The sequence below is a fragment of the Athene cunicularia genome, assembly GCF_003259725.1.
Source record: "Athene cunicularia isolate RWA chromosome 5 unlocalized genomic scaffold, athCun1 chr5_part3, whole genome shotgun sequence".
Classification (NCBI taxonomy): Eukaryota; Metazoa; Chordata; class Aves; order Strigiformes; family Strigidae; genus Athene; species Athene cunicularia.
Window position 1 is genome coordinate 9,409,535 of NW_020799103.1, and position 24,783 is coordinate 9,434,317.

Sequence of the window (24,783 nt, forward strand, 5' to 3'; positions counted from 1 at the left end):
CCCCCCCCACACCCCCGTCACTCTTTTGCTCCATTTTAACATACCCTTTTTAATTTCCTTTACAGCTAAATCCTGGTCAGAAAAAAATGGCAGAAATTTCCCTTACACCAGCTGTTATAGGATCTAGTGAGGATTTTAAAATATAATAGAGTTGCAGCCTGCATTCAAAAAAACCTCCAGCGAACCATGTGAAGACCATTGTTTGGGAGCAATTGGAGAGATAACTGCACTCCTGATTTAACTAATTTATTATCTTCAGCATACAAAACAAGTAGCTGCAGTAACATCATTACAGTGAGAACAACACAAAATAGAAAGCTTAATCTACATTTCTGATCCAAGCTGTTTAGCAGCTTCAGCTGTACAACTGTGGGAACTAGTGGTACAACTTTACAGAACCCAGCCCTATGAAAACTCATTTTTTGCACAGTGTGCAAATGTGAAGTGCAAAATAAACCATCTTGCACTAGGTAACTGATTAAGATTAGCAAGCCCCAAAACACAGAGCTACCAATGGACTCTGAGTTGTGCAGCCATGCCTCTTCCTATTCCTATTTTATTCAACTTCACTTAATTCCTCTTGGTTCTTCACACGTGTACATCAGTTTCCTGTCTCTGATGCTACAGTTATGCTTACAGATTGTTCTTTTTGAAAGGATTTACGGAGAGGATCAGACAAATAGACAATCTTTTTTACTTTGTAAAATAGCTGAGCTCTCACCAGACTGAGACCTGAAAGAGGTTGTTCCAGTACAAACTACAGTGAAGTACAGAAAGATGGTTCAGCAACACCACAGACCAGACACATGCAAAATATTATGGCAGAACAGGCAGCTTAAGAGTTACCACTTTATATTTTTCTCCTTATTTTCACGTTTTCCTTAACCTAAAGTAACTTATCAAGACTGAAATTATAGAGGCTGCCTTCTGTCCAATATGTTTTTCTGTACCCTGGCCTGAAAATTCGGAGCCTTAAGAGAGACAGTTCAATCTACTATTCTTCTCAAGAGACCTTCTCACTCGTGACTAGCCAGGCTCTGGCCACGAAGCCATCAGCCACAGCTCCAGTGGTGGTGAACACAGCTATGAGAAGCCTTTAGGGCTGCTGAAATCAGCCACCAGGCTTGGGGCAGGCCAGTGTACATCTGCATGAGAGAGGGTTGACTTGCAGCATCAGAAATGCACAACTGAAGACTGTGCAGTCTGAGAGCAAATAGGAAAAGTGTCTCAATAAAAAACAAAACAAAACAAAACACACCACAACTCAGGCTATGCAGCACAGAGCAGAGGGAAAAGCACCATCATCTCCACATGTGCAGAACAAGATAGGAAGAAAAGAGAGGGTGCTAGCTGAATTTTAAGAATTATTTGTATGTTACCATGGTTTCATAACAACTTTAGAAGCTGGAGCTAAGTACAGTAAAGCCCAGGGTGGGAAGAAGAAACCAGCAGCTTTACAAAGCTGCAGAGATGTCCTCCTTTCCTTGCTCACCTGTCCAACAAGCACCTTGCTTTTTTGTTTTGTGAATGTGGCCTCCCCCCAGGCTTCAACACCTCACTACACTACGAAACTTCCCAACCACATGCTGCTTTTGGGAAGGGCCAGGATAGAACCCTTGGTCTGATGTCTAGCAGGCTAAAAGACAACCAGAGAGTAAGCTAGCATAACTACTGGATAGAATTAATCAGAAATCAGAATTTCCCATTTAGATAATATTTCTGAAATGAATACAAAATTGGATATGAATTTCAAACTGGGGAAACCAGGATGCAACTGCAAGGTAGCCACGTATCAGTCTGCCTTTGAGATGAGGAGCTGGAGAGCAGGAGCTGCCTGACCTGTCAAGGAACTCAACTTGTGGCCAATGCTCTGAGGGATCCTCAGCTCTCCGCTGCCACCAGCCTGTCAGGCAGACTGCCAAGGAGCTGCGCAGGAAGGAAACCAGGGAGGTTTCTAACAGAAAAAACATCCCGCTGGAAAATTTCTGACCACTCTAATAATGGGCCTTCTTTTAGAGTCAGTTATGGTGCTGGCAGAAGGTAGGGAGACCCACTGCATTTTCTGTTTAGTTACTGGCTTCCTATATAAATTTCTTTCTATACCAGACACACAGCATCAACTGAAGTAATCCTCAAGAAGGATGTTCATAAATCCCTTCAAACCTCTCCACTGCAAATGACATTGCTTTTCCCGAGAATGATGACAATTGTTAATTGGTGCTATTCAGAAGGTAACATTTTCTTTGGTAAGGTCTTTACTGCTTTAGGCAACCACATGCACTTCTGGCAGTGTCTCTAGACAAGCCTTGTTGGCAGCATACAGTATATGCCTCGCTCGGAAAGACTGCATGAAAAAACAGCTCACTTTCCAGTTCCAATTCCAAGGCTTCATAAACTTGGCAAGGTTGACAACATAATCTGGCCTGACTGCAGGAATAACTGATGCCTGATAGGTAGCATCCCACAAAGCTGCCAGAGCTGCCTGTGCACATGCAGTTACTCTACAAAAGGAGCCCTTCCTAGCCTAACTCCCTCACTACTAACAGTTGACCAACCTACCGTTCGTTGTTCAGGGTCATTCTTGGAGGGTCAAGGTTGGGGTTCTCCATGGACTCCATTTGAGGACAGCGTAGGAAGTAGTAGAGGGTGTGGAGAGCATCAGGGGACCAGGAGATGGGTTGCTGCTGCCGGGTTTGCCGGATGGGGCTCATGCCTGGGCGGATGGTGTTCAAGCACTGCATGTGGTGCATTGCTCGGGATACCAAATCACCTGCACAAAGAGAAAGAATGCAAAAGCATCGCTTTACTATTCAGCCGCAGTCCTCTTAAGTACACTTTTGGAACTAAATAAAATCTCTCCCAGCTAAGAGAAATGTCTTTTGTGTGCACGTATTTCCTTCACAAAGGCACGAGCCATCCTCAAGCTGCTACTCTGCAGGTTGTTGTATGGGAAATTTCACCATCTTTCAAATGACAAGTTATTAGTTAGAAAACAGAGAATGAAAATTCTCTCAGACACCATACATTGAGAACATCTCTACAGTGATTTTTCCATCCTGTTTTATTGCTGGTTTTCTCCTCTTTCTAACCACATATACCAGTTTTTTGCCTGCTTAAAAAAACCCTACCGGTATATTTGTAAAATGTCTACTGCCCAGCCTGGGAGCACAGTGCTCTCAAGGTAAAGCTAGTCACACCAATACAGATACTTTACTCTCATCACCAACATCACCCTCTTAATGTTCTGAGATTGCTCCCATATCTTTCAACTGGGTTATGATATTCTACACTCCCACCCAGGCACTTGTGACAAATTAATGATTTATGTTCGATACAGAAATCCCTTCCTTTAGGGGTCTGCTTCTCATTCTCACTCTAGCTGCAGGTTTCTCCAGAATAACAAGACCTGACTCTCTTATTAAAAAGCCAATATTTATCATGCTGACTGTCACAAACTGTGCCAGAAATTTGCCCCTGAGCCTTGTAAGAAGCTCAATCCAGGAGCTTTCTGGGCTGCTGAATCCTCTTGGTCTTTGAACTCGAGCCAACCTGCCTCTATGTCTGAGTACTGGTGGACTCAAGGAGGTCTGAAAGAAAGTATTACACACTTTCCATTCAGAAAGGATTTTAAGACTGCAGATTTTTTTAAACATTCACAGAGCGATGACCCCAAGACAGTGGCTATGCAGTCACATAAAGCTGGTCTTTGTGTAATAAGCTTGCTTTGGGCACACCCTATTTACTCTCCTTTTATTGTGGTGCATCACAGACTCTCAAGAGCTTTGCAATAAAGGTTTCGGACACTACATCTTTGAGTAATGTGACTATCATACCAGTGAACTGAACGATTACTATAGATTACTATACATAGCTAGGATCTATTTTTTCCTTGGGAGAATCCTCTGTTGCTTTACGTTTTACAGTCCCTAAAACTCTCACAGGAAATGTTACTCTATTGTGTCTTACAGTTACAATACTGGGAAAGGATGGAACTGAAATAGTCGTCCCATCTCAAAGCTGGTTCCTGAGAAAGTGCCCTGAACTTAGCCATGCCACATATGAATTAGTCATGCCTCCCTCTGAAATTCTTAGGAAGTTCTTATTTGTTCATTTATATTTAACAGCAATACACTGAATTTGCCAAACAAACCTCCGGCTGAACCCACAGGGTTCTAACATTACACAGTTAGGGAGAAACCCCCACAAAGCTACTGTGTGTCTAAACATGACAGTGTTATTAGTGGTGCAGATCAATGCAGTATTAAAAACCTCAGTTTGCAATGTAAAGCTGGGCCACTCATTTGTTGCATGGTACATTCAATTTAAGGACCCACTTCAGAATGGAAAAACCTTCTAACATCTCTGCCTTTCCACTTCAGTAGCTCCTGACTCTCCAGGATCTAAACATTTTACGAGAATATCATGAATCCTCTAGCGTTGGTGCTAACACAGAAGTCTGCACAGTTATAGTAGAAATGCATCTGGAATTCAAATTTTCAGCTCAGAATAACGTTCCTTCTCCTTTGTACACTCACGCTCTTTATTTTTCTGGCAATGTGCAGCAACATTTTTTTTTTTTTAAAAAAAAAAGTAGGCAACTCTATCAGGAGATCTATTCACTAGATGTAATGACCAAGTTGGCCAAAGCAGGGACGGAGGAAGAGAGAGAGGAAGCTGTATTCAATCTTCGGCCCATGCTACAAACGTTCGCTTGTGTTCCAGGATAAATAGAGGTGTGTTAAAGGAATTTGAAAACCTCAAATTAAGGCAGGTTGCAAAATAAATGGTGAAACCCACAAACTCCTTGCTGGCCCTGACGTTCATTAGCATTCAGATGGTGGAGACTAAGAAAGTGATGCCAGCAGAAACGTTGCAAGGGAAAAGTAGACAGGGAAAACACAAATCATTTTTGTTTACTTTAAAGGGGCTTTGTGAGTAGTCTAGGAATGGAACATTTCATTTGGTTAGCATTAAAAAAGAAGGTTTTGAACAAGTTTTTGTTACCAAAGTGCTCTCAGATTTTTTTCCTCCTCCACTTTTTGTTTTTTAAGTAATCAAAAAGCTTTTCCTTGAATATCCTGCACCCTTGACATTTCCACTGCACAAACACTAACAAAGAGAAGCCTCTTTGCCATCTGAGGGAGGTGTTACTGCTGTGTTCCACAAATGTACAAGAAAACCTCCAGAGGCATCTAGGCAAAAGCATCCATCTTCTGTTGGCACTAACACCACTAACTACCAAAAGGCTAGAGAAAAGCCACATCTTATACATCTCCAAGGTGAATTAAATATAGTCTAATGAAACAACCTGATTTTCATAAACAGCACCACAAGACAAATCTTACACAACGTTAGCCAAATCCTGCTCATACTGTCAACAATGGCAACAGTCCCACTGACCTCAATAGTGGAGGAACTGGGTCTCCAACTTCACTTAAAACAAACCCATGTTCGATTACATCCAAAACTTACTCAGTTCAGAGATGCTTCCAACGCAAGTTGCCAACAGAGACTGCTCTAAAGTTCGGAGTTCCAGCTGGGCGTAAGCATCAGCCCGTCCATCGCTGCACATGGAGCCATCATTGTATGGGCTGAAGTAGGCAGGCAGAGACAGCACACCTGGGGAGAGAGCAAAGAGTCCTGTTAAAAGGGAAGTTACAGGAGTGGAAAAGCAAGTCTTGCTACCGACAGAAGCGATAGGGAACTTGAACACATTTGCACCTTTCTTGGGGGGACTTGAAGGGAACTTTGAGTAGTTCAAATAAAAAAATCAAACAGTGCTGTAAATACCATTGGAACTGCTGAAACTGTGAAACTAGGCTCTAGGGAGTAAGGCTGGATGTGTCTACAGCCTTTAAAAACTAGAAACAAATTGCAGTTGAGATAAAACTACATGAAAAGCTTTAGTGAAGTCTCTACTATTGTTTATACAACAACTCAGCTGTGCACACACAGCTTGTTTTCGAACAGCTGCATGCAGATTGCTAGATATAAGGACCTGATTTTTAGAGGTGTGGAAGATAACCTCAAGTCCATCTAAGGTAAATGGTAGCTGCAACAGTCTTTGCAACTCTGAAAACAAAACCATGGGCTATGCCAGTTCTTTGAACCTGCATGCAGTTTCAAATGTGCAGACTGTGGTTTCTACATGTGCAAACCTTTGGATATGCCAAACGACACCCACGTGTTTTGAGGTTGACTATATTTTCATCTCTATAAATGACCCTTCTATGAGAGAGAGAGATTAGAAAAATAATTACATTGCACACACGCGTTTACCACACACACACTCCTTCCATTTTATCCTCCTGCACACATGAGAATTAATGCAGTAACTGAACAGAACGACACATTTGCAAGCACTTTTGTGTAGTTGTTATTGGGACCCCATCCTACTTTGTGCACATCCCTACAACTCATTTGCATTGTTGGCAAATTAGAGACTGTTTGCGTGAATGACGGAATGGTAGCGAAGACTGAGGATGCTACAAAAAACCTGACATACAGTTTCACATTAAGATGCAGGCGGTCTCTAAACAGGGCAGTTATCCACCTCCCCCCAGTCATCTTTTTCACCCATTATCGTGGGTCAAGCATGGCAGATCTGCAGCCACAATGCAAGTCAGTGCAACAGAGAGATAAAAAAAATTGCCACCCCTGCTTTCCTCCCCAACATTAAGTAGTTTCTCTTCAATTTAGTGAGCTGCATTTTCTGACCCTTTGGCCACATGATTGCTCTGTGTGACACAGAGGGAAGGGTGAGAATGGGACCCCTAGAGCTGCTGTGAGGTGGGGAGTGTGGGTATGTGACTGAGTCTGGGGTAGAAGAGTGGACCTGCCTCCTCCGGTGGCACCCTGGGGTGGATCTGATGAAACACTGCACCCACAGTGTCAGTGGACTCTGAAAAACCTTCTGCAGTCCCCTTGGCCAGTGTTCTTGTACCCTTGTTGCTATCATATTTTCAGTTGTGTTCAGTTGCACCATATTTGTAATTACGGCTCTATCCCGCAATTCCAGTAGCATGCTCTGGCCCAAGTTTTCTGTGATTTCAGACCGTTACAGCCACAACTGCCTGTGCTCTTAGTCTGCCGCATCCTGTATTTCTGATTTTTCAACTTTGATCCATCCACATCCATACCAATACATTTCAGCTGAGACCCACATTTCCTTCCCACCCTCACCTTCTGACCCTCGTTCAGTCTTAGATGTGTAGATACATTACTCCTATTGCAGTGACCTCCTGTCACATAGGTGCTGTGTATTCTTGTCAAACAAAACTCTGCCAGCTGAATGGCAGTGCATTGTGCAAGACCTTTGTTTCTTTGTCTTGATGTTTTCTTTTGAAATTTTATGCTGAATTGATCTCTCCTACCCTTTTCACATCCTCTTTGCATCCTGCTTGGTGGTAAAGCCAAGGGCTGCATCAAAAACTTCCTGGACATTTTGAGGATAAGGGAATGATTTATCCTGTTGTGCTTCTTCACTGTACATCACTGTTAGTTAATGCAGAAAACTCTGCCAATGCCCTCTGTAACCTGAATAATTAGGAAGTTGAGGCTTTAAGAGCTAACAGAAGTGATGCATGCAAACTAGAAGAGCTTGCTTTAAATAACACTGTAGCCTCCTATACAGAGCCGGAGCCACTTCCTTTTTCATGTTAAAGCTATGAAAGGATGTTTTAGAGACATATGGATTGAATTTATGGCAGAGGAAGAATGAAAATAGACTGATTTGTCAAAAGTTTCAAATAGAGGCATATAATTCTACAGAGGCGAAAACAGAAACTGGCAGTTACATTACTAAGCCAGGCAGAAGAAAAAAAAAAGTACACATTTTCTCTGCCAGCCAGTTTTGGTTGGTTCTGTTTTCTAACAAGAAATTAAAAATAAAGATTTGTAGAATGATTTAAGTTGGCTCACAAATGAAACGTTTTCTCAGTTTTTCAGTTAACAGTTTGCCAGGTGGTGTGGGTAAGAGGAAACAGAGATGATTTATTTACTTTTGGAAAAATTACTCATACAAGATACTTGCAGACAAGATTTATGTTCTCATCTGCCTTGGTACAGCTGAGGAATATTCTCTATGTACAAGAGAGAAATAAGGAAGTTACCAAGACTCTGGCCACGTGCCAAAGCCTGATGATGCTACCGGGGATTTTCCCTGGTATTGCAGTGGGGTATGAATCAAGTCCTCATTACATAAGATTTCACAAAGGCTCCCCACGTCAGGCAGGTCTTGATAGGTATGAGCAGGCCTAGGAATGAGAAACACACCTCTCGACAGTGCTTCTAAGACAGACAGAGAGCAGTCACTGAATGGGCAGCAAAGTAGAAATATACCCCACAGTTCCTATGTCTTGCAGCATGCTAATCAAGATTTCCTCTCCAGTAAGTTTCCAGTAACTACACAGAGTTGGAAAAGCATCATCTTTGCTCTTCAGATCAGAAATTTAGGCACAAGGTCATCTGCAGTCAAGCTTTGCCCACTGGTATTATAATTAGGAACAAGACTTAATCTTTAATACAAATTTAAAAAAAAAACACTGTTTGATAACAGAGACAACTGCACTGTGATGGCTACTTGTACCCCAAATGGTGGTACCTGCTCTCCTCCCACCCAAAACAAGAAATTCACAGTCAAAATATGTTATAAAGGTATTAAACGAAGGGGCAATTTCTATTTCTATCTGGCATTCATATTTCTGTATTTTTCTAATTGTGGCAATGCTGGCTTTAATCATGGCTAGCTAAATAAGCAAAACTGTAATTGAAGTAAATCAATTCATGTCAAAACATTCTCTGTTTGAAATCACATTAAAACTGCCCATTTATTTCCTGATGTTCAAGAGTGCATTTTCCCCACAAAACAACAATGTGAAACAGCACGTAATTACTGTGCAGGAACAAAACATTCAGGCATACACACCACTGTTCTTGTAGTATTTTCTCTGATGTGGGCTATGCTGTGTTTCCTACACATCCCTGGCTGTATCCTGGAATTCTGGTCACATTTGGTTTTTTTAATTAACCAAGATTTTAAGTATGGGATCCAAGCCCAGGTGAAGTTAGCGAGAGTCTATTAATTTGAGCGTGGCTTAAATTAAACTTCAAGAGCACAAGGAGCTAAGAAGTCACCTCTCTAGAATGGTGTGAGGCAACACCCTGTAGCAGCCCAATTGAAAGCATGTTTGTAGCACTGCGATTAAGGCACGGCTGGCTAACAATTTGTTTCTGATATTTCCACAGCCTTTGAAATAGCAGCTAGAAATAAAGGCATATTTATTCTACTTCTGTTAAATATAAAACCTGTTCATGGGCATTTGCTGCCAACAATCTTAAAAGGCAGTCATGACTGGTGAAATCCCAGTTAAACAGTTCCTTAAACTCAATTTATTCTACTTGCCTAAAGATTTTGAAGTTGTTGTCTGTAATTGGATGCTTTTTAATAGCAACTGAAAATGTTTCCTCGGTCTGAGCTAGGTCCAGGGAAAAGTCTGTTCACACTCTTGCACATCTTTCTCCTTTAAGAGGTGCAGCAGTTCTGCTGAGAGCTTTGGCTATAACGCGATTGCTCCCATGAGCGGGGCTGTCCAAAACTCTCATGTAGTTTCCCTGAGCTGGGCAATCAGTTCAGCCTCAAGCAAGGCAGCTTCTGTAAGGAACCCTGGGCCCACCTCTGAATGTCCTGTGATAATTCAGGGGCTGGCATCAAGTTCTGCTCTTATGGTATCAAGATAGAAGGAAATGCAGACTCTTATCTGAATTTTATTTTAAGATTTGAATGTCTAAAAACCTTATTTCCGATAATTTTTGAAGTACCCATGTTACCCTCACACTTCAATGCTGTTTGCATGTTACATTCATGAAAAAGGACTAGCCATAATTTGTACCCTGCTGTAATGATTTTCTCTGTTCTTTCCTTACTTTAATGTAGGGAGACAACTTCCTAGCAATTAACTCAGTGCCCATTTGATGACTTTCAAACACTTACATGTTGTCTGGAAGTCAAGATGGGACCACTCACAAATGGCAAAGGGCCTAGGAGACTGGTCTGGAAAGGACTCAAATTCTGCTGTCTGGGATTCCTCACAGAAATTGCCCAGGGTACTAACTCCTCTTTTTCAGAAATGCACTGCCTGCATTCATGACAGGTTAGGCAAAGAATCAGCAATATAATTAGGACAGGGGTATAGACTGTAAAGTATTCGCACACAAAAAGTGCTTTTTCTTGGATAAACCTAGCAAAGTCTGTGAGACACTACAATGTATATTGATTTCTCCCTTTGGCTGGAATAAAAACAGGCTCTCTGGGCAAAGATTCTCTCTGTGTATTGTCTTTGCATTGCACCTAGAACAGTGGCCATCCTTACTGATCACTACTGTAATACAAATTAGCACAATAGGAAACAAGTATCTGTGTGGCAAAACCAACCAGAAACGAAAGCCCTCAGAAAATTCTGGGTTGTCTTCATACATTATAAATTGTTTCTAAAAGCCCCTAAATACTGCAAAAAGCCACATATGTGAAATCAGAACTGCTGTGAATATGCTAGAAATATGTATTAGGAAACCAAGTGAGAAAAAGTGGTCCTGGTCTCCAGCATCAGTGTTCTTCTGCAATGTCTGGCTTGTGATAAATTCCATAAGAAACATTCTACAAAGCGAGAATGATAGCTGATACCAGTGAAACAAGCTGTAGTTTGGAAGGCCAAAACTTTGAAGGCAGATGGAGATGACCAGACTACACCCAAGTGAACAGCCAAATCTGTCTGACTTCAGTGGACCTGGTAAAAACCACATCCAATTGCAACTGCAGTTCCCACATTGGAATTTGGCCATGACATCAGGATGGCTGTCACCTTGCACAAAGTCCTGTAATTCTTCATGGCAAGGAGCATTCAAGGCTCTCCTTGTTTTTTGTTTCTCATTTTACCAAGCAACATAATGCCAATCAATTCAGAGTAGAGAGCACCACCTAGAATTCATGCCAATTGCTGGAGCTCTGTTTTCTTCATGCTGACCCACCACTGCTAGGAAAGCTCAACCCTCATTTATTTTATGAAATGAAACAGGATCATTCTGACAGAATACAACTAAATGCTCCCCACCTCTCTGAAAAACAGGCAAACAAAGTGTTCCTGATAGACCTCACTCAAATCTAAAAGCATCAGGCTCTATAATTAACTACAGTCATGCTATAGATTGTGAGAAAGACTTGTGATCAAGAAACAATGCATATAATTGCTAACATACAGGAAAATAATGTGGCTTCTGCTATAAAGCAGGCAGGCATCTCTTTCAGTTTGTCTCTGTCAGCACTAAGAAAAACCAAACACAGTTGCATGTATCTGCATCCACATTAAATAGCAATTCTGTAATTGAAAACGGGAGGAAAAGCAGAAGAGGGAGCAGCTTCAAGCAGAGAGAGAAGATCTTGAAATCTTCTGCAAGTGCTCAACTGAATTTCTCCACTGAAGAGCTGCTGTCCTAACCAGACACTTCTGGACAGACCTGCCTTATTCCCAGAGCCCTTACATGGGCTCCCCAGTCTTGGTCTAACTGCTCATTGAGACAATGTCCCCTTCAAATTAACAAAATGCACTTTGCTTGGACTTCAGGAATATTATCAGAGATGCACTGTCTTAAACCCTGCAGTCTGGTCCTCCATGTAGCTCAATGTCAACAGGCATTGCTTGACTAGAAGTATCAAAATACCCCAAAAGAGAGTTTTAAAGCACTCTCAAAACCCAGTTCCCCTTTTCTGGGGTCCAGGTCACTGCAGCACCTTGTGTTCCAAAAGCAGGTGAAAGCAGCAGAGCCCACAGCTTCTGCAGTGGGATGTGAGCTGCAGCACTACCCTGCTGCATGCGCTGCCATAGAAAGAGCAGCAGCCTACTGACAGTCCTTACAAATACTTAACTGCTTCCTTACTCCTAGGTAACTAATTGTGCCCTGTCTTCTTGCTGCACTTGGAAACATTTGACATACTTTGCCTCACTTTTTCTATAAAATGGTAGAATTGTGCTGGAATTTGGAGGGTAGAAGATAGGAAGTATCGATAAGAACATATAAGAATATTTGAATCCAGCCGTGATGTATAGCATTGCAAATAACTATAGATGTAGGAGAAAGGCCTTGTACCAAGTCAGTATTTACTGAGTCATTAATCCCACTTTCATATCCCCGTGGTCTTCTGGACTACCACTAATCTGGCTTGGCCCCAAGTACTTAATTGAACATAAACTCAAGGGAACATATCCTTGGCTTATATTTCAATGACTGCCAAAAAACACAGTAAATCTTATCTTTAGCAGCAGCGGTATACTTTGCAAGATAAAAGGTATCAGTGCTTTTATGAGATGGTGATTGTCCTTATTTCCATTTCCTAGATGGAGAAACAGAGACAAAAGAAAAGCAACTACTAAACTCATGCATCAGAACCAGCTCTTTGCAAAGTCCAAATCTCCCAGTTGGGAATCCCTGTGCCATTCGATCTTGCCTGTATGAAACTGGCCAACACAGAGCCATTGCTCTCACAACCTGGACCCAGAGATTTGAAATAAATGGCATGACTGCAAGGCATTGGTCTGTAGAACTGTGCGACCTATTTTATATGTCATAATAAAAGACCTTTGAGAATATGATCTGTAAATATAAATTCCAAATGCTTCCTAGTACTGTGATTACAATGACTTTTGAAAGACAGCATGTCAATAAGTACATCCCTAAAACTAGGCTGATCCATCACAATTTTGCACATGGTTTTCCAGGCACTGGATCTTCTACATAAGGTCCGAAGATAGACGAAGACCCACACGAGACTGTAATGTTAGGTTGAGAGATAAAACCACCTATGTTTCTAGGACACTCATTTTCATGATCCAGTCAGGCACATTAAAGAGAAAAGCCCATATTGGGCTATAAATATCAACGAAAAACCAGAAAGTTTTGTAAGGCATAGTATAAATAGATTATGGATGCTGTGAAAGAAATATAAAACCAGAATCCTATGGCAAAAAAATTACTGTGGTCCAACACGCAGAAGACAACATTAACTAGCTGTGTAAACCCTGACCAGTTTACTCAATCTCAATGTCCCAGTTTACTCATCTGGAAAATGGGGATATTGCTTCACTCCTGTTAAGGGTGGTGTGACAGAAGCAGTGTTCTTGCTTCATCTCTCATTCTCTTCTTAATCCTTCATGCTACTCAACATTTCAGCAGTGTCCCCATTTCCTGTGTGTGTCAACAGTAAATTTTTTGTCCCTTAGCAACAGTCCATCTTTCATTTACAGATCTTTTTGCCTTCAACAATCCCAAAGCTAAGACACAGCTACTTCTGAGATGAAAGAACACAATATTGTGACAACGTATAACTTATCTCAATGGAGCTTATGATGTAAGAAGAGAAGCTTTACTCAACTGAGACAGTTAAGAAAGGCAAAATGGATTTTAGCCTAATAGAGATTCTGATGTGGATACAATGTTGGGACGGTTATTCTGACAAACATAGCAAAAATGCTATAAGAAATTATAAAGAAGAAACAATATATATACACACACACGAGAAACCATATATGAAAGCTAAAAAACACCCCAACCTTATTTTTTTAAAAGGGAGAGAAAGGGAAATACGACAAGTAAACAACGGCAACTCCAGAAACATTGAGTCCTTTAGTAGCATTATTGTGGGGATTAGAAAGCTTAGGGAGAAGAGGTTTATGTCACTGTCTCCATTCCCTTGGAATTCTTTAGAAGTTTCAAATTAGGTGCTTTTACAGTAAAAACAGCTTCATCTGGAGTAACCAGTGGGACTGCAGCAACTGCAGGCACCAGCTAGAGCCCTCATACCCTCTACAATACCCTCTTCTAATCCATTCCTTATTGTTCACTGTCCTTCCTGAAATATGGTCTTTGAATCCTGCCCAGTTCTCCAGATGTGGTCTGACTAAGCTCTTTGTACATGCCATAATGACCTCTCTTTACTTGTGTTCAATTCTTCTATTTATACATCCCATGATCTGTATGCTTGCCAAACACAAAAAAAAGGGTAGTAAATTTATATCCTCTGTCACTCCCAGTTCCTTTACTTAGGGAATATCTAGATGGAGAATCTGACCAGGACAGTGCTCCAGAATAATCCCATGCAAGCCCTTCTCAGCTATTCCAGAGGAATCTTTGGAAAGAGTTTACTCTACACGACCCTTCCCCATCAACTTCTTTAAACAGGTGAGCCCTTGGGCTGATAAAATCTATTCTGGTTAGACTTGCCTGGCTGTTGTAGACATGCCATTAAGATGAAATTTTAGAAACTGTGGTCACTTAATAATAAACGTCAAGACTGCAATTACATCAGTTAATGACTTAAAATATCAGAGCATCATAAGAGCTATTTATTCTACATTTATTTTTAAAAAGCCATGAGGAAATAGGAAGTCAATGGTAACCAAACTAATGCTCCTAAAGGACTAGTCTGTTTTAGATGACTCAAGGATTGTCTCCATTAGCTGTCAGCAACACCAGTCCTCTGATACAGAGCTGCACAGTTTTGATTTTGTTAGGGTGAAATATGCATCTGTCACTCAATACAAGATCGAAATTTTATCTAAGTGAAACACAGCAGAGTCCTGAGACCATAAAGTTTGACCTCAAGAGGGCAAGGTTTGCAGTCTCGCTAGGATGATCACATGCATACCATGTCTGCAGACAAAAATGATTCAGGTTTTGAGTCACCAGCCAGACAACACAAAACTTCAGGTGTGTGTATCCTGGGTAGTTCACAGAAAAAAGACAGTATTATTGTAGACTTGATACCCAGAGTTTAATCTCCAATATTGTTGTCAGTGTAGCTGCAGTAAATTGCTCACACCAGCATTTATGTGCATGAGTAGTTCATGAATCACAAGTTTTGTCATTTTTACCCCAAAACTGCATGGAGCCCATTATTAGCTTTGGTGAGTGCAAGTTTTTGGGACAAGTATAAACACAAACCTTCACCGTAGAGATAACAAAGTTTGTATTTGACACACACTATTAGATAAGGTTTACTGCCTAGGAGTATTTTGTTAGCACCAAAGACCAGCAACAATTCTATCTCAGAACAGAAGCAATTCCTCTTCTAATTGTTATTTCCTCAAACAAACGCTTGGAAGCATTTGGCAGTTTTTCCCTCACAATACAGCGAATCGGTCTCTTACTAATGGTAGTATTTTGCAACTTTCTGCTTCCTCACATCAAAGCATCCTGGAGATCTTGTCAACAATGACCAATTGTTTAGAGACTCAGAAGTGGAGTTGAGGAATTCCACTTATTCACCAGCTGCTGATTTTTGCCCTCAATCTTTACACCACCTTCGCCTATTTGTCACACCATGTGTGGTACTAAAGGAGCATCTCATACCATCTAAATTTATGCTTCGCTTCCTTCCATGACATAAGCCACTGGCTTTTAGCACCTATTTTACTCTCTACTTCTGTATCTGCATACTTCTTTCTTGTCTCCCCCTCACCTATTCACCATCATGCTTATACTTTTTCCAGGATTCAGCCTTTCAAGCTCAACACCAGTTACAAACAAGAATAGATACAATATCTATTTTTGAACGTACCCTTTGGGAGTAGCAAAGCTACAAGAATTTGGCAATATTTGTAAAGCTAGCAGAAAAAAAATCCCAACAACTCCACTACAAGGCTCTGGCCTGTCTCACATTGCATAAGTGCCAAATGCATTTCAAAGTCTAAGTCTCTTGGTTGTGGCCATTTATAAAAAGCATAACTTGTACACTTCCATTAGAGCCCTAAATATAACTGCCCTAAGCAAGTATTCATTTTTCAAACAGTACCTCTTTGAATTTTGTTTTCAAAAGAATGCTGTTACTACTATATTATTTATAGACATTTACATTAAGATCTAAATACTTGGTCAGGAAACCACTCAGATTAATGGATCCCCAGCATTGTTTTATAACTCTAAATAGCTCAGAAGAAAAACAGGTTGCCTATATTTTTATTCTAGAACAGCATCTTTTTTGCATAAGCATAAAAAGCAGAAACATTTACAGTACTCAGGCTGGATGGGCATGGCTCTTTGAAGAATCTGGAAACACTACCACATGTTTCAGTTTTTTAACACAGCATCTGCATAGAGGATGAAAATTAAAACCTCAATCTTGTATTTTTTCTTTTAAACAGGGAAAATATATTTTTATATCTTTATTACACCTGTGCACCATATCTGTAATGGATTCAACCATTCAACACAATTGATTTTGCCAGTGTGCTATCTCTTCTTAAAGCTCTTTTGCACGTGAGCTGCCAGTTACACCATTTCTTAGCAGGCAATTATTTTCTTGGCACTTGGAACATAACTATTTGTAGAGGTCACCTTCTTCAGGTGAGGTGGTGAATAAAAAGGAAAAATTGCCTTACGGCAGAAGTAAAAAGGGAAGTCTTTCTAAAGCAAGACAGGTTCTTGTTGCTTTACAATACCGTGCACACACACGGATGCTGACAGTGTCCCCAGGAGGAACAGTAATGTGTTGCTTGGACAGGGAGCTCACGTGTGCCAGAACAGGCTTGGCAAGTGCGCATCCAGTGCTCCAAACACAGAAGTGGTCGTTCACACAGAGAATAAGCAAAAATAATATCATGATTTTGTGCCCATAATTTCTAACAGAGAGAGAACCAAAATAATTTTAAGTGTTATGGAACCCTTGTTGCTAACTGCAAAATAAAGTGGCATTTCTTGCACTTTTGCAGAAGAGCTGATCAGTCCCATCTCTGTCACTGCTGGCCGATCCTGCAGGACTTGAGGTGTAGGAAACAAACTCTGGAGTTCGTACTTGCTTATCAGCGACTGTGCGGTCTGTTCTAAATACCTCTCAAAATCAGGAAGTCAGTTGTCTTTCAAGTAATCTGGAATTATGCAGTGCTAAAATAACTTGCCTACAGTCATAGTCAGGGGCTATTGAAACAGCAGGACCATGGCAACGTACTTACTAAAGAAGATGACCCGAGGAAGGACATAAGCTGACTGCAAACAAAAAAAAGCAGGCAGCTATCATTATTTTGCATTCCTCTCCCCCTTTTCAGTCAGCACCCATTTCCAATAAAGAACAAGCCTGCTTCTGAATGTGAAGACATTCCTACAGCAGCATCTCACACACTGGTGGTGAAGATTTAAGATTACAGGGAACCTTCCTCCAATAGTTAGGAAAATAATGGAAAACTCTCTCAGAGGAAAATCCTTTCATCGACAAAAATAACACAGAAAAACTTTTTTAAAAAATTAATTATCACAGCATTACCTCCGTCTATAAACCTTTTGTAGTCATTAGGCTACAAAATAAAATTTTATTTTGTTGGTTCCCTGATAAACTCGGACTGTGTTGCTCTCTCTGATGGCAACGTGCAGCATCTCTACTGCTGTGTAGCAGAGATGCACAGCATGGAAGTACTTGAAAAGCAAAGGTCCATACCACATAAATAATCCCATACCACAAAAGTAATCACTTTTTGGATCCAGCTGTTTGTATGCAACCACTATATCCTAGTAACATTAATAGCTTTGACTATTGCCAAGAAAAAAATGTCTTGGAAGGCTTTTTAAATTTGTCATGGAGGAAAGCAAAAGCTAGAACCATGGCAGATGCAGATTTGGGGAGGCTCATCTAAGAATACCTTTCCTCAAATGGCACTCCATTCTTTCACCCAATTATTGAAGCAATGGTTCGAATAAGAGACTGTTCTGTTAGAACAAGACATGCTGTTAAAGGCTAAAACCAGACTGCACTGCAGCTCCATTTAGGGTATTTCAAAATGCAAATTTGAATAGGAAGAATTTGCTGGTCTGAAACAGGGACTCCACAATGTAGACTTACCTGGAGTTGAAATTTTACTTCAAACCCATCTTTTTCCCAAAAAAGAAATACAACAGTAACAGGGAAGGGAAAGGAGCACACAGGAGACTCAGAGATGCTGGAAATAAATACATGGAAGAAGGATGGTAGGAAAGGAACCAGAAAAAAAACCCCCAAACATTCCCTGATGAAGGGATTAGTGAAAGAACGGGAACGTGCTGGAAAACAGTCCAATAAGAGCCACTTTCTCATCTTGGAAATATTTTATTTTTCCTAATTTTTTCAGAGTCTTGAGGAATTCATACCACTCTATATCCTTTAACCCCTGCTATCATTTATCTTCCTTCCCCTCACCTCGTTCCCTAAAGAGTGGCACAATAAACAAAGGGTGATCCAGCAGAGCTGGACATGCCTCTTCATACTGATGGAACCTGATATCCATTGTAGCTATCTGGGCAAAGTCGTTCAGTTTCCACATGTACCTTCACAGGCTAATTTCAAGATCATCATAATAAGATACAAAGATAAAGGAATTTAATTTTTAATGCTGTGCTTTAAAACCTTAAGATACTTGGGTTTGGTTTAGTTTTGCTGTTTTACAGTTCTTCAGGGCAGAATAATCAGACAAACATGAACATAAAAACGCTCCAGTCTCCTAACTACCTATTTTCTTCAAGACTCACTTCACCTTCCTGCCCTATTCTTACTAATAAATCACTGATTTACTGTTACAGCCCTGCAGGCCCAACCACTGCTTCTTCATCTCAGTAGGAGCCAAATGATGATTGAGATGCCAATATATTAGGCTGGCCTGATTCAAAGAAGGATAAGGAACAAAGCATTTGTGCAGAGCAAAGATAAATGAATATAAATCAAGTTCTGAGCTATTTTCTGTGATGGATTAGCACCTTTCTTTGACCTAATAATGCCAAGGGGTCTCCATGCTGACAGCAACTAATGTGGAAATCTCTGTGCTATGTAAAGCCAGTAGGAATCCTGATCTCCAGCTGCACTATTGCTCTATTTGTATTTTGCTGAGTGTGTCTCTCAGGTGTCAGCAATCCTCTCCATCTCACCTTGAGAAATGTCACTACAGTGTCCATCAAACTATCTCCTAGAGTATAGGAGAGAGATTTCTTCCATTCTCTAAGTTTCTCCCTGTAATCCCATTTTTACCAGTAAACCAGCAGGTCACAGATAGTACTTACCTAGTAAAGGACTGGATGAAAGAGCTTTCTACCTGGTGATGTTAGAGTATAAAAATATACAAAGCCAGCAGCAAAAAGCAGATTTTTTTGATCAAATCTGGCAATCTCAGTTTTAACAAGAACATAAGACAGTAAAAAAATTGGTACACGCAGAGAAAACTTTAGTGGGAGTCAAGTCCAAATCTCTCAGTTTTGGCCATATGCAGTAGCTAGAGCTGTATCATATCATGTTTAAAAACCCATCATGTTACTGACAAGTGGCAAAAGCTCTAGCTTTTGTGAGCAGGAAATACCTCAAAGACCTGCAGCAATTCCAGCCTCTACTATTTTAATTTCCCACATGTAAAAGAGTTGTCCATTGTCCAAAATGTTTCCCCTGTGTTTGTGTTTGCAACATGAGCCCCTGTGTTATGTCTTAGATGAAGTGCCTGGACACTTGAGTCAGTAAAAACAAGCGTTTTATCCCTCGGCTGTTCGCACAGCTAGCTCTGGCCTGCAGTGCAAACACCATGGGATACTCCAATCACAGCCCTCACATCAACCTACCCCACCTGTGACTGGCACTTGTCTAACCTGTAATCTTTGTCTGGAGACTGAATCACCTCTTGCCCTCTCTGAAGAGCTGACCTGATGAAAGATCATTATAACATGCTTCAGGCCAGACTGCACCCATATATCCATTCCATACAGACTGACGCAGATAAAAGGTAGTATCTCAGAGACCCAGGGCATTAAAAATGAGCTGAAGGCTTGGTACTCTCACTACCACCTACATTGTTTTAAACCTCCATCAAATTACCTCTAGTATTAGAGCAGCCGTGCTCCTGCCCCTCTACTTTGATTCTGAGCTTTCTGTTCCTGGTCTCTGCTTCTGTCAGGATTGGAATTTGTGCAGTTGTATCGTAAGATGCTTCAGGAAACAGAGGGATGTCTCTCTGTTTTGTTATCCCCTCCCTCTCAGTAGGCTTAGCTTTGGTCACATCAATTCCTTGCCTCAACATAAGCACTGTATAAACACATAAATGCAAGTGCAGGCATAAAAGGGGTGGTGGGAACATGTTTGAGGGCAAAAGGGGATGGGTGAGACTGTGGCAACACCAATTTAGTTTGGCTTAAGCTGCCACAAAAATCACATCCTTACATTGCCACCACATCTTGTAGAAATAATAGAAACTGCTGAAATGCTGAAAATCATAAATTAAGTAGGATCCCTTAAATTCATCTCTTCTACTTTTAGAAAAAATAGTAAAAGACTTACTGTTAGAAATTAGTAGAAAAGTTATCCATAGTTTTGGCATTCTGATACAAATTGAATTTGCCAAGTGCAATAAGTTGTTTATAAGAAAAGAAACAGAGAACTGGAAATGGTTCCAGAAAATTTATTATGATCCACCTGATTGCAGCCAAAATATTACATCAGCCTAGATAGCCTGAGAACTGGAACAATATTACTCTCAAATTAGCGAGTTGCTTGGTACAACAGGCAGGGAGAAATGGTTTTGCAGGAGGTCTGGGTTCTCTCCCTAGCTCTGCTACAGACCATGGGCAAGTCTGTGTCTCTGCCTCTAAACTTACTCCCTGTAACCAGAAATAAAGACATTTCTTCTCTTTACTCCTCAGGTAGGGGGAGGGGGGGAAGGCAGGGAAGTGGTGTGTGTTTGTTTTTAAAGCATCTGAAGATTTTTAGAACAGTAAGCAGCTCTTACTAACACTTCCAGAATTTGCTGTTCTCAGACATGAGATTTCTTGGTTCACACTTAAAAGACAGATGAATGCAAGGTAGCTCCAATCCAACAGCCACAGAGACACCTGTGCTGATGACAAGTTAGACTTAACTACAGTGCCAGTGTGCCAAGAAATTCTGTGTGTGGTGCTGTGTTTAAAAAAGGAAAACAACACATGCAGAAAGGTCAGTTGATGCTGAAGTATTTTAAAGATCATAATTAGAGAACAGTTTTTCAATATTTAGACAATTTCTCTCCAAAATACAGCACTGATCTAGTTACAGTATGACAGCTCATCTAATAATCTTCTCTTCCTCTACCAACAGAATGAAAGCATTCATGTTCCCAGCTTCAGCTGGAGGGTGATTTCTCTCATTTAGTACAACTGATAAATTACCTATTTTATGAGAGTCTAAGAAGCCAAGACTCATAAACTCTCTGATGGTGCTGGCATGACATCATTAATTCTGAAGCAGTGTTATGGATGTCTTTTATCTTGAAGTATCTAAAAGAACTTCCTTATACATTAAACAAGGTAGTTCACAGGCAGTGCTTCCTGGAAAAAGGAAAACAAAAACCAGTAGCTACCCACACACAGCACTGCTGTCCCACCAGTTAAGAAAACTACTATCCTGAAGACATACAAAATGTTTGGCTGTTCTTATGAACTGATCTAGGAAATGCTGAGAAGTCAGGGCTGGACATTTAGCAAGTCCAAAGCTCCTCCCAGTGCCACAGCTCACTGAAGCCGTGACCCACTCTGGATTCCTCCTCTCTCCTCCCTAACAAAAATGGTCACAGCGAGGTGGGAAGCGCGGAAGAGCCTATGCTTATTGTCACAGTACTTGTGCTGGGCCTGACAAGGCAGGAGGCTCAGCTGCCACATTTAGTCCACCACCACCAAAGTGTGGTGACGATGCTCTGAGGGTCTTAGCGTTGGCCTAAAAAGCTTAGGAGAGAGCAATCATTTCAGAGTCTCTTCAGCTAGGCAGATGTTCCTATAGGGTTTCAGTCCCCAAGGACACAATTTGAAGTTTTTCTTGTACCATCATTTTCAAATGGAAGTCAAAACTTACATGTAATTGTGCACAGACAGGATTCACAAGTGAGTTTTCATGCTTGTGACTCAGTCTGGCTATGCCTGCTGAGGAGACAAATGCTACAGAATTGGACATGACCCACAGGCTGCTTCTTCCCAACTTTGAACTATTAATATATTTACTAATGTGGTGACTTTGCATACCACATTCTCAGAGGTACAACTGTTCAAGCTCACACCACTTGTTTTCTGAAAGCTGACATTTTAATGAAACATCCTGATACAGTTTAACATGAACAATACCTCTCCAACTGCTTTAACTTACTTGGGACATGTAGTTTAAAATGTCCTTCATTTCCTGGCCTAACCTGTTGTGTAAAGTTGCTGCTGTGCTTTTTAACAGCTGCCATATTCCGCCCTGAAGGCTGCTGTTACAGGGCAGTTAGGGACAATGTGATCTCTGAGTATCCTTGACATTACTCACACAGATGCGTTGACTAACTGGCCATCTTAAAACGTGTTGCAATTCTGCTAAATGCTGCGGAAGTGCAAACATTACTGTTACATTACAGAAAAAGAAAAAAACTTCTGCAGTTGAGGAAAAGAAGATAGGAAATTCTTTGTTGACACACATGCAGCTTTTGTTCCCTAGTATAGAGCAAACATCAGGACAGGGGAACACAGGTTTCCATGAAACCTGACAACCTCTGTGCAAGATATTTTGCTTTAAGATTTCTTTTTGTCTATACGTAAATTCTATTCGGTAATATGTTACATCTTTATAGACACCACCTTCAGGCAAATGTAAAAGATTTTTTTTTTTAAAGACTTTTTCTACCTTCACAATCTTTTCCCACCCCATACACACTGGAGCATTCTGATGAAAGAAGACCTGAAATGAGGTTCAGCTTCTGAATATTCAGTTCTTACAATGGTGAATCCTCTTAAACAGCTCCAGTAATCTCCCATTAATCTCCCAGCAGAGCTAACATTCTGGGAAAAAAAATATAATCAATTCTTAATCCTTTTGGGCTGGGGGAAGTTCCGGGACACAACACTGAATCAAAAGCATTCAGTATCTGAGCTAAAGTTTTCATTAAATCATCAAATATCTGCCCAGGATGAAGAGGCTCCCTCCAAGTTATCATCAAGTTTCTTCCCTATCAGACACTTCCATGAATACCAAGGGCATCCCTAGGTGGAAAAATACAACTCGTAAGTATGCGTGACAGAGCATTGCAGTCATAATTACAGAAGCTGTTGTGCCTTCACTGATTTCAGTTAAGTGATCTCATGCATTGACTGGAGTAAGAACTGTGCTGCAGTAAACCACAAAGAGTCTAGCTCTTATAGGCTTGATCACATCATCCCTAAGGTCTGTGTTAGGTCTAAATTGTACCATAGTTGGTTTGGTTTTATTTTTTAATCTATATAGTGTATAAATCTCATAAGCAAATAGCTAATGAAAAGCAGAACGCAGGAAATTTTACAGGGCAAACAGAGGTCATCTGTTTCAAAGAGGCTATGTTGTCTTTTTGATTTCTGATGCCAAATGTCTTCACAAATAAAAGTTAAGTGCATTTGTTGCATCAGGTTTTATTTTGCTTTTTGTATTTTACACTGAAAGGAAAGCCATGTTAGATATATTACCATTTTTCTTCACCCCAGCAAGCAATGAGAAGGAAAATGTGGGGTTTTTCCTACACCTGCACACTGCCCGAAACCTGAGGACTGGATTTCAAAGTATCCTGAAAGTCTGTGACAGAGCATGCAGGCCCACTATACAGAGAGAGTATATTTGTCAAAATTTGGTTCAGATTTAGGCTTCACTGAAGACATCATCATCATCACCACTCCTTTTTCAGACATGGTTCAAGTTCTGAGGTTCAGGTCTAACTGGGACCTTCAGAAATTGCTTCCAATTCTGCATTTCTTAGGTAGGAAGGAAGAGGTCTCTCTGAATCTCTTCTCATCTAACAGACTGAAAAAACAAACTAAGAATTCCTCCTACCTTTTTTTTCTGTGATGTAATGAATAGACCTAAACCACTCTTTGCAAGAACACTGCTTTATGTATTTGAATTAATTTAGCCCTTCCTCCTTTTAAAGCCGTTTTAAGTTTTAAACAATACCAACATAACCCTTTCTTCAGCTACCCCAGCTCTTGCACAGCAGGAAGATCAATATCACCATCTTTGTTTTTCAGCAGGAGAAACGGAGGCACAAGCAGCAGAGCCCTCGCCCAGCATCGTTCCCCAGGACTGTGGTGGAGCAGGAAACCCAGAGCTCTGGAAGTCAGACACATTCCACGGAAAAGCAGGCGAGAGCAGAGGTTGTCAACAATGCTTTTCCCGTTTGCAGTTACTGGTGAACACAGGGCGCTGGGTGCAGTCTCCAGGTGGAACACCTCTCCACCAAGCAGTTTTATGCAACATACTACATGGTACCGGGTTGACAGCCTAAAAACCTCAAGGCCTTTCCGCATGGATATAGTTTATTCAGTGTCTTCAGCTGGTAGGTACAACAAAACAATAAATCATTTCAATGCTAGACTCTGCTTCAGTATTGTTTTGGTTAGCCTCTGCCTTACTTTATGCTCACTTTCTTCTAAGGGATAGTGCCAAAAAAAAAAAAAAAAAAGTCTAGAAAGAACAGACACATTAAGTCTGCCACCTCTCACATTCTCTCCTTTCATTATACAAGCATCACTGGTTTGCTTCATTGCTTCTGTGTACCAGACTAACAACTTCCAAGATTTTTCCACAACAATATCCAAACCTCTGCTCCAGCACAGTATTCTGGATGATTTTTCCAGTGCACACATATTCCCCCAGCTGACTTCTTTCATTTCCAAGTTATTGTACCATTAGAATGACAACATTAGATTTATGACATTGTAGACGTATCTTAAATAACCCAGAGAGGCGCTGACATTCCCTGCTCTAGATGGGGCCTA

General features: G+C 40.8%; 1 protein-coding gene across 2 annotated transcripts in view; it reads right to left on the reverse strand.

The window, feature by feature from the left end:
* Positions 1 to 24,783, reverse strand: part of ABTB2 (ankyrin repeat and BTB domain containing 2) — a 136,599-nt gene that overhangs the window by 47,619 nt on the left and 64,197 nt on the right. For both annotated transcript variants that reach the window (XR_003398651.1, XM_026850838.1), the window contains exons 2-3: positions 5,473 to 5,619; positions 2,560 to 2,770 (exon numbers count right to left, since the gene is read on the reverse strand). Coding sequence is in view for 1 of the 2 variants with exons in the window: in XM_026850838.1 (XP_026706639.1) it covers positions 2,560 to 2,770; positions 5,473 to 5,619 (358 nt within the window). In the remaining variant the exon portion in view is untranslated. The remainder of the gene's footprint in view (positions 1 to 2,559; positions 2,771 to 5,472; positions 5,620 to 24,783) is intronic.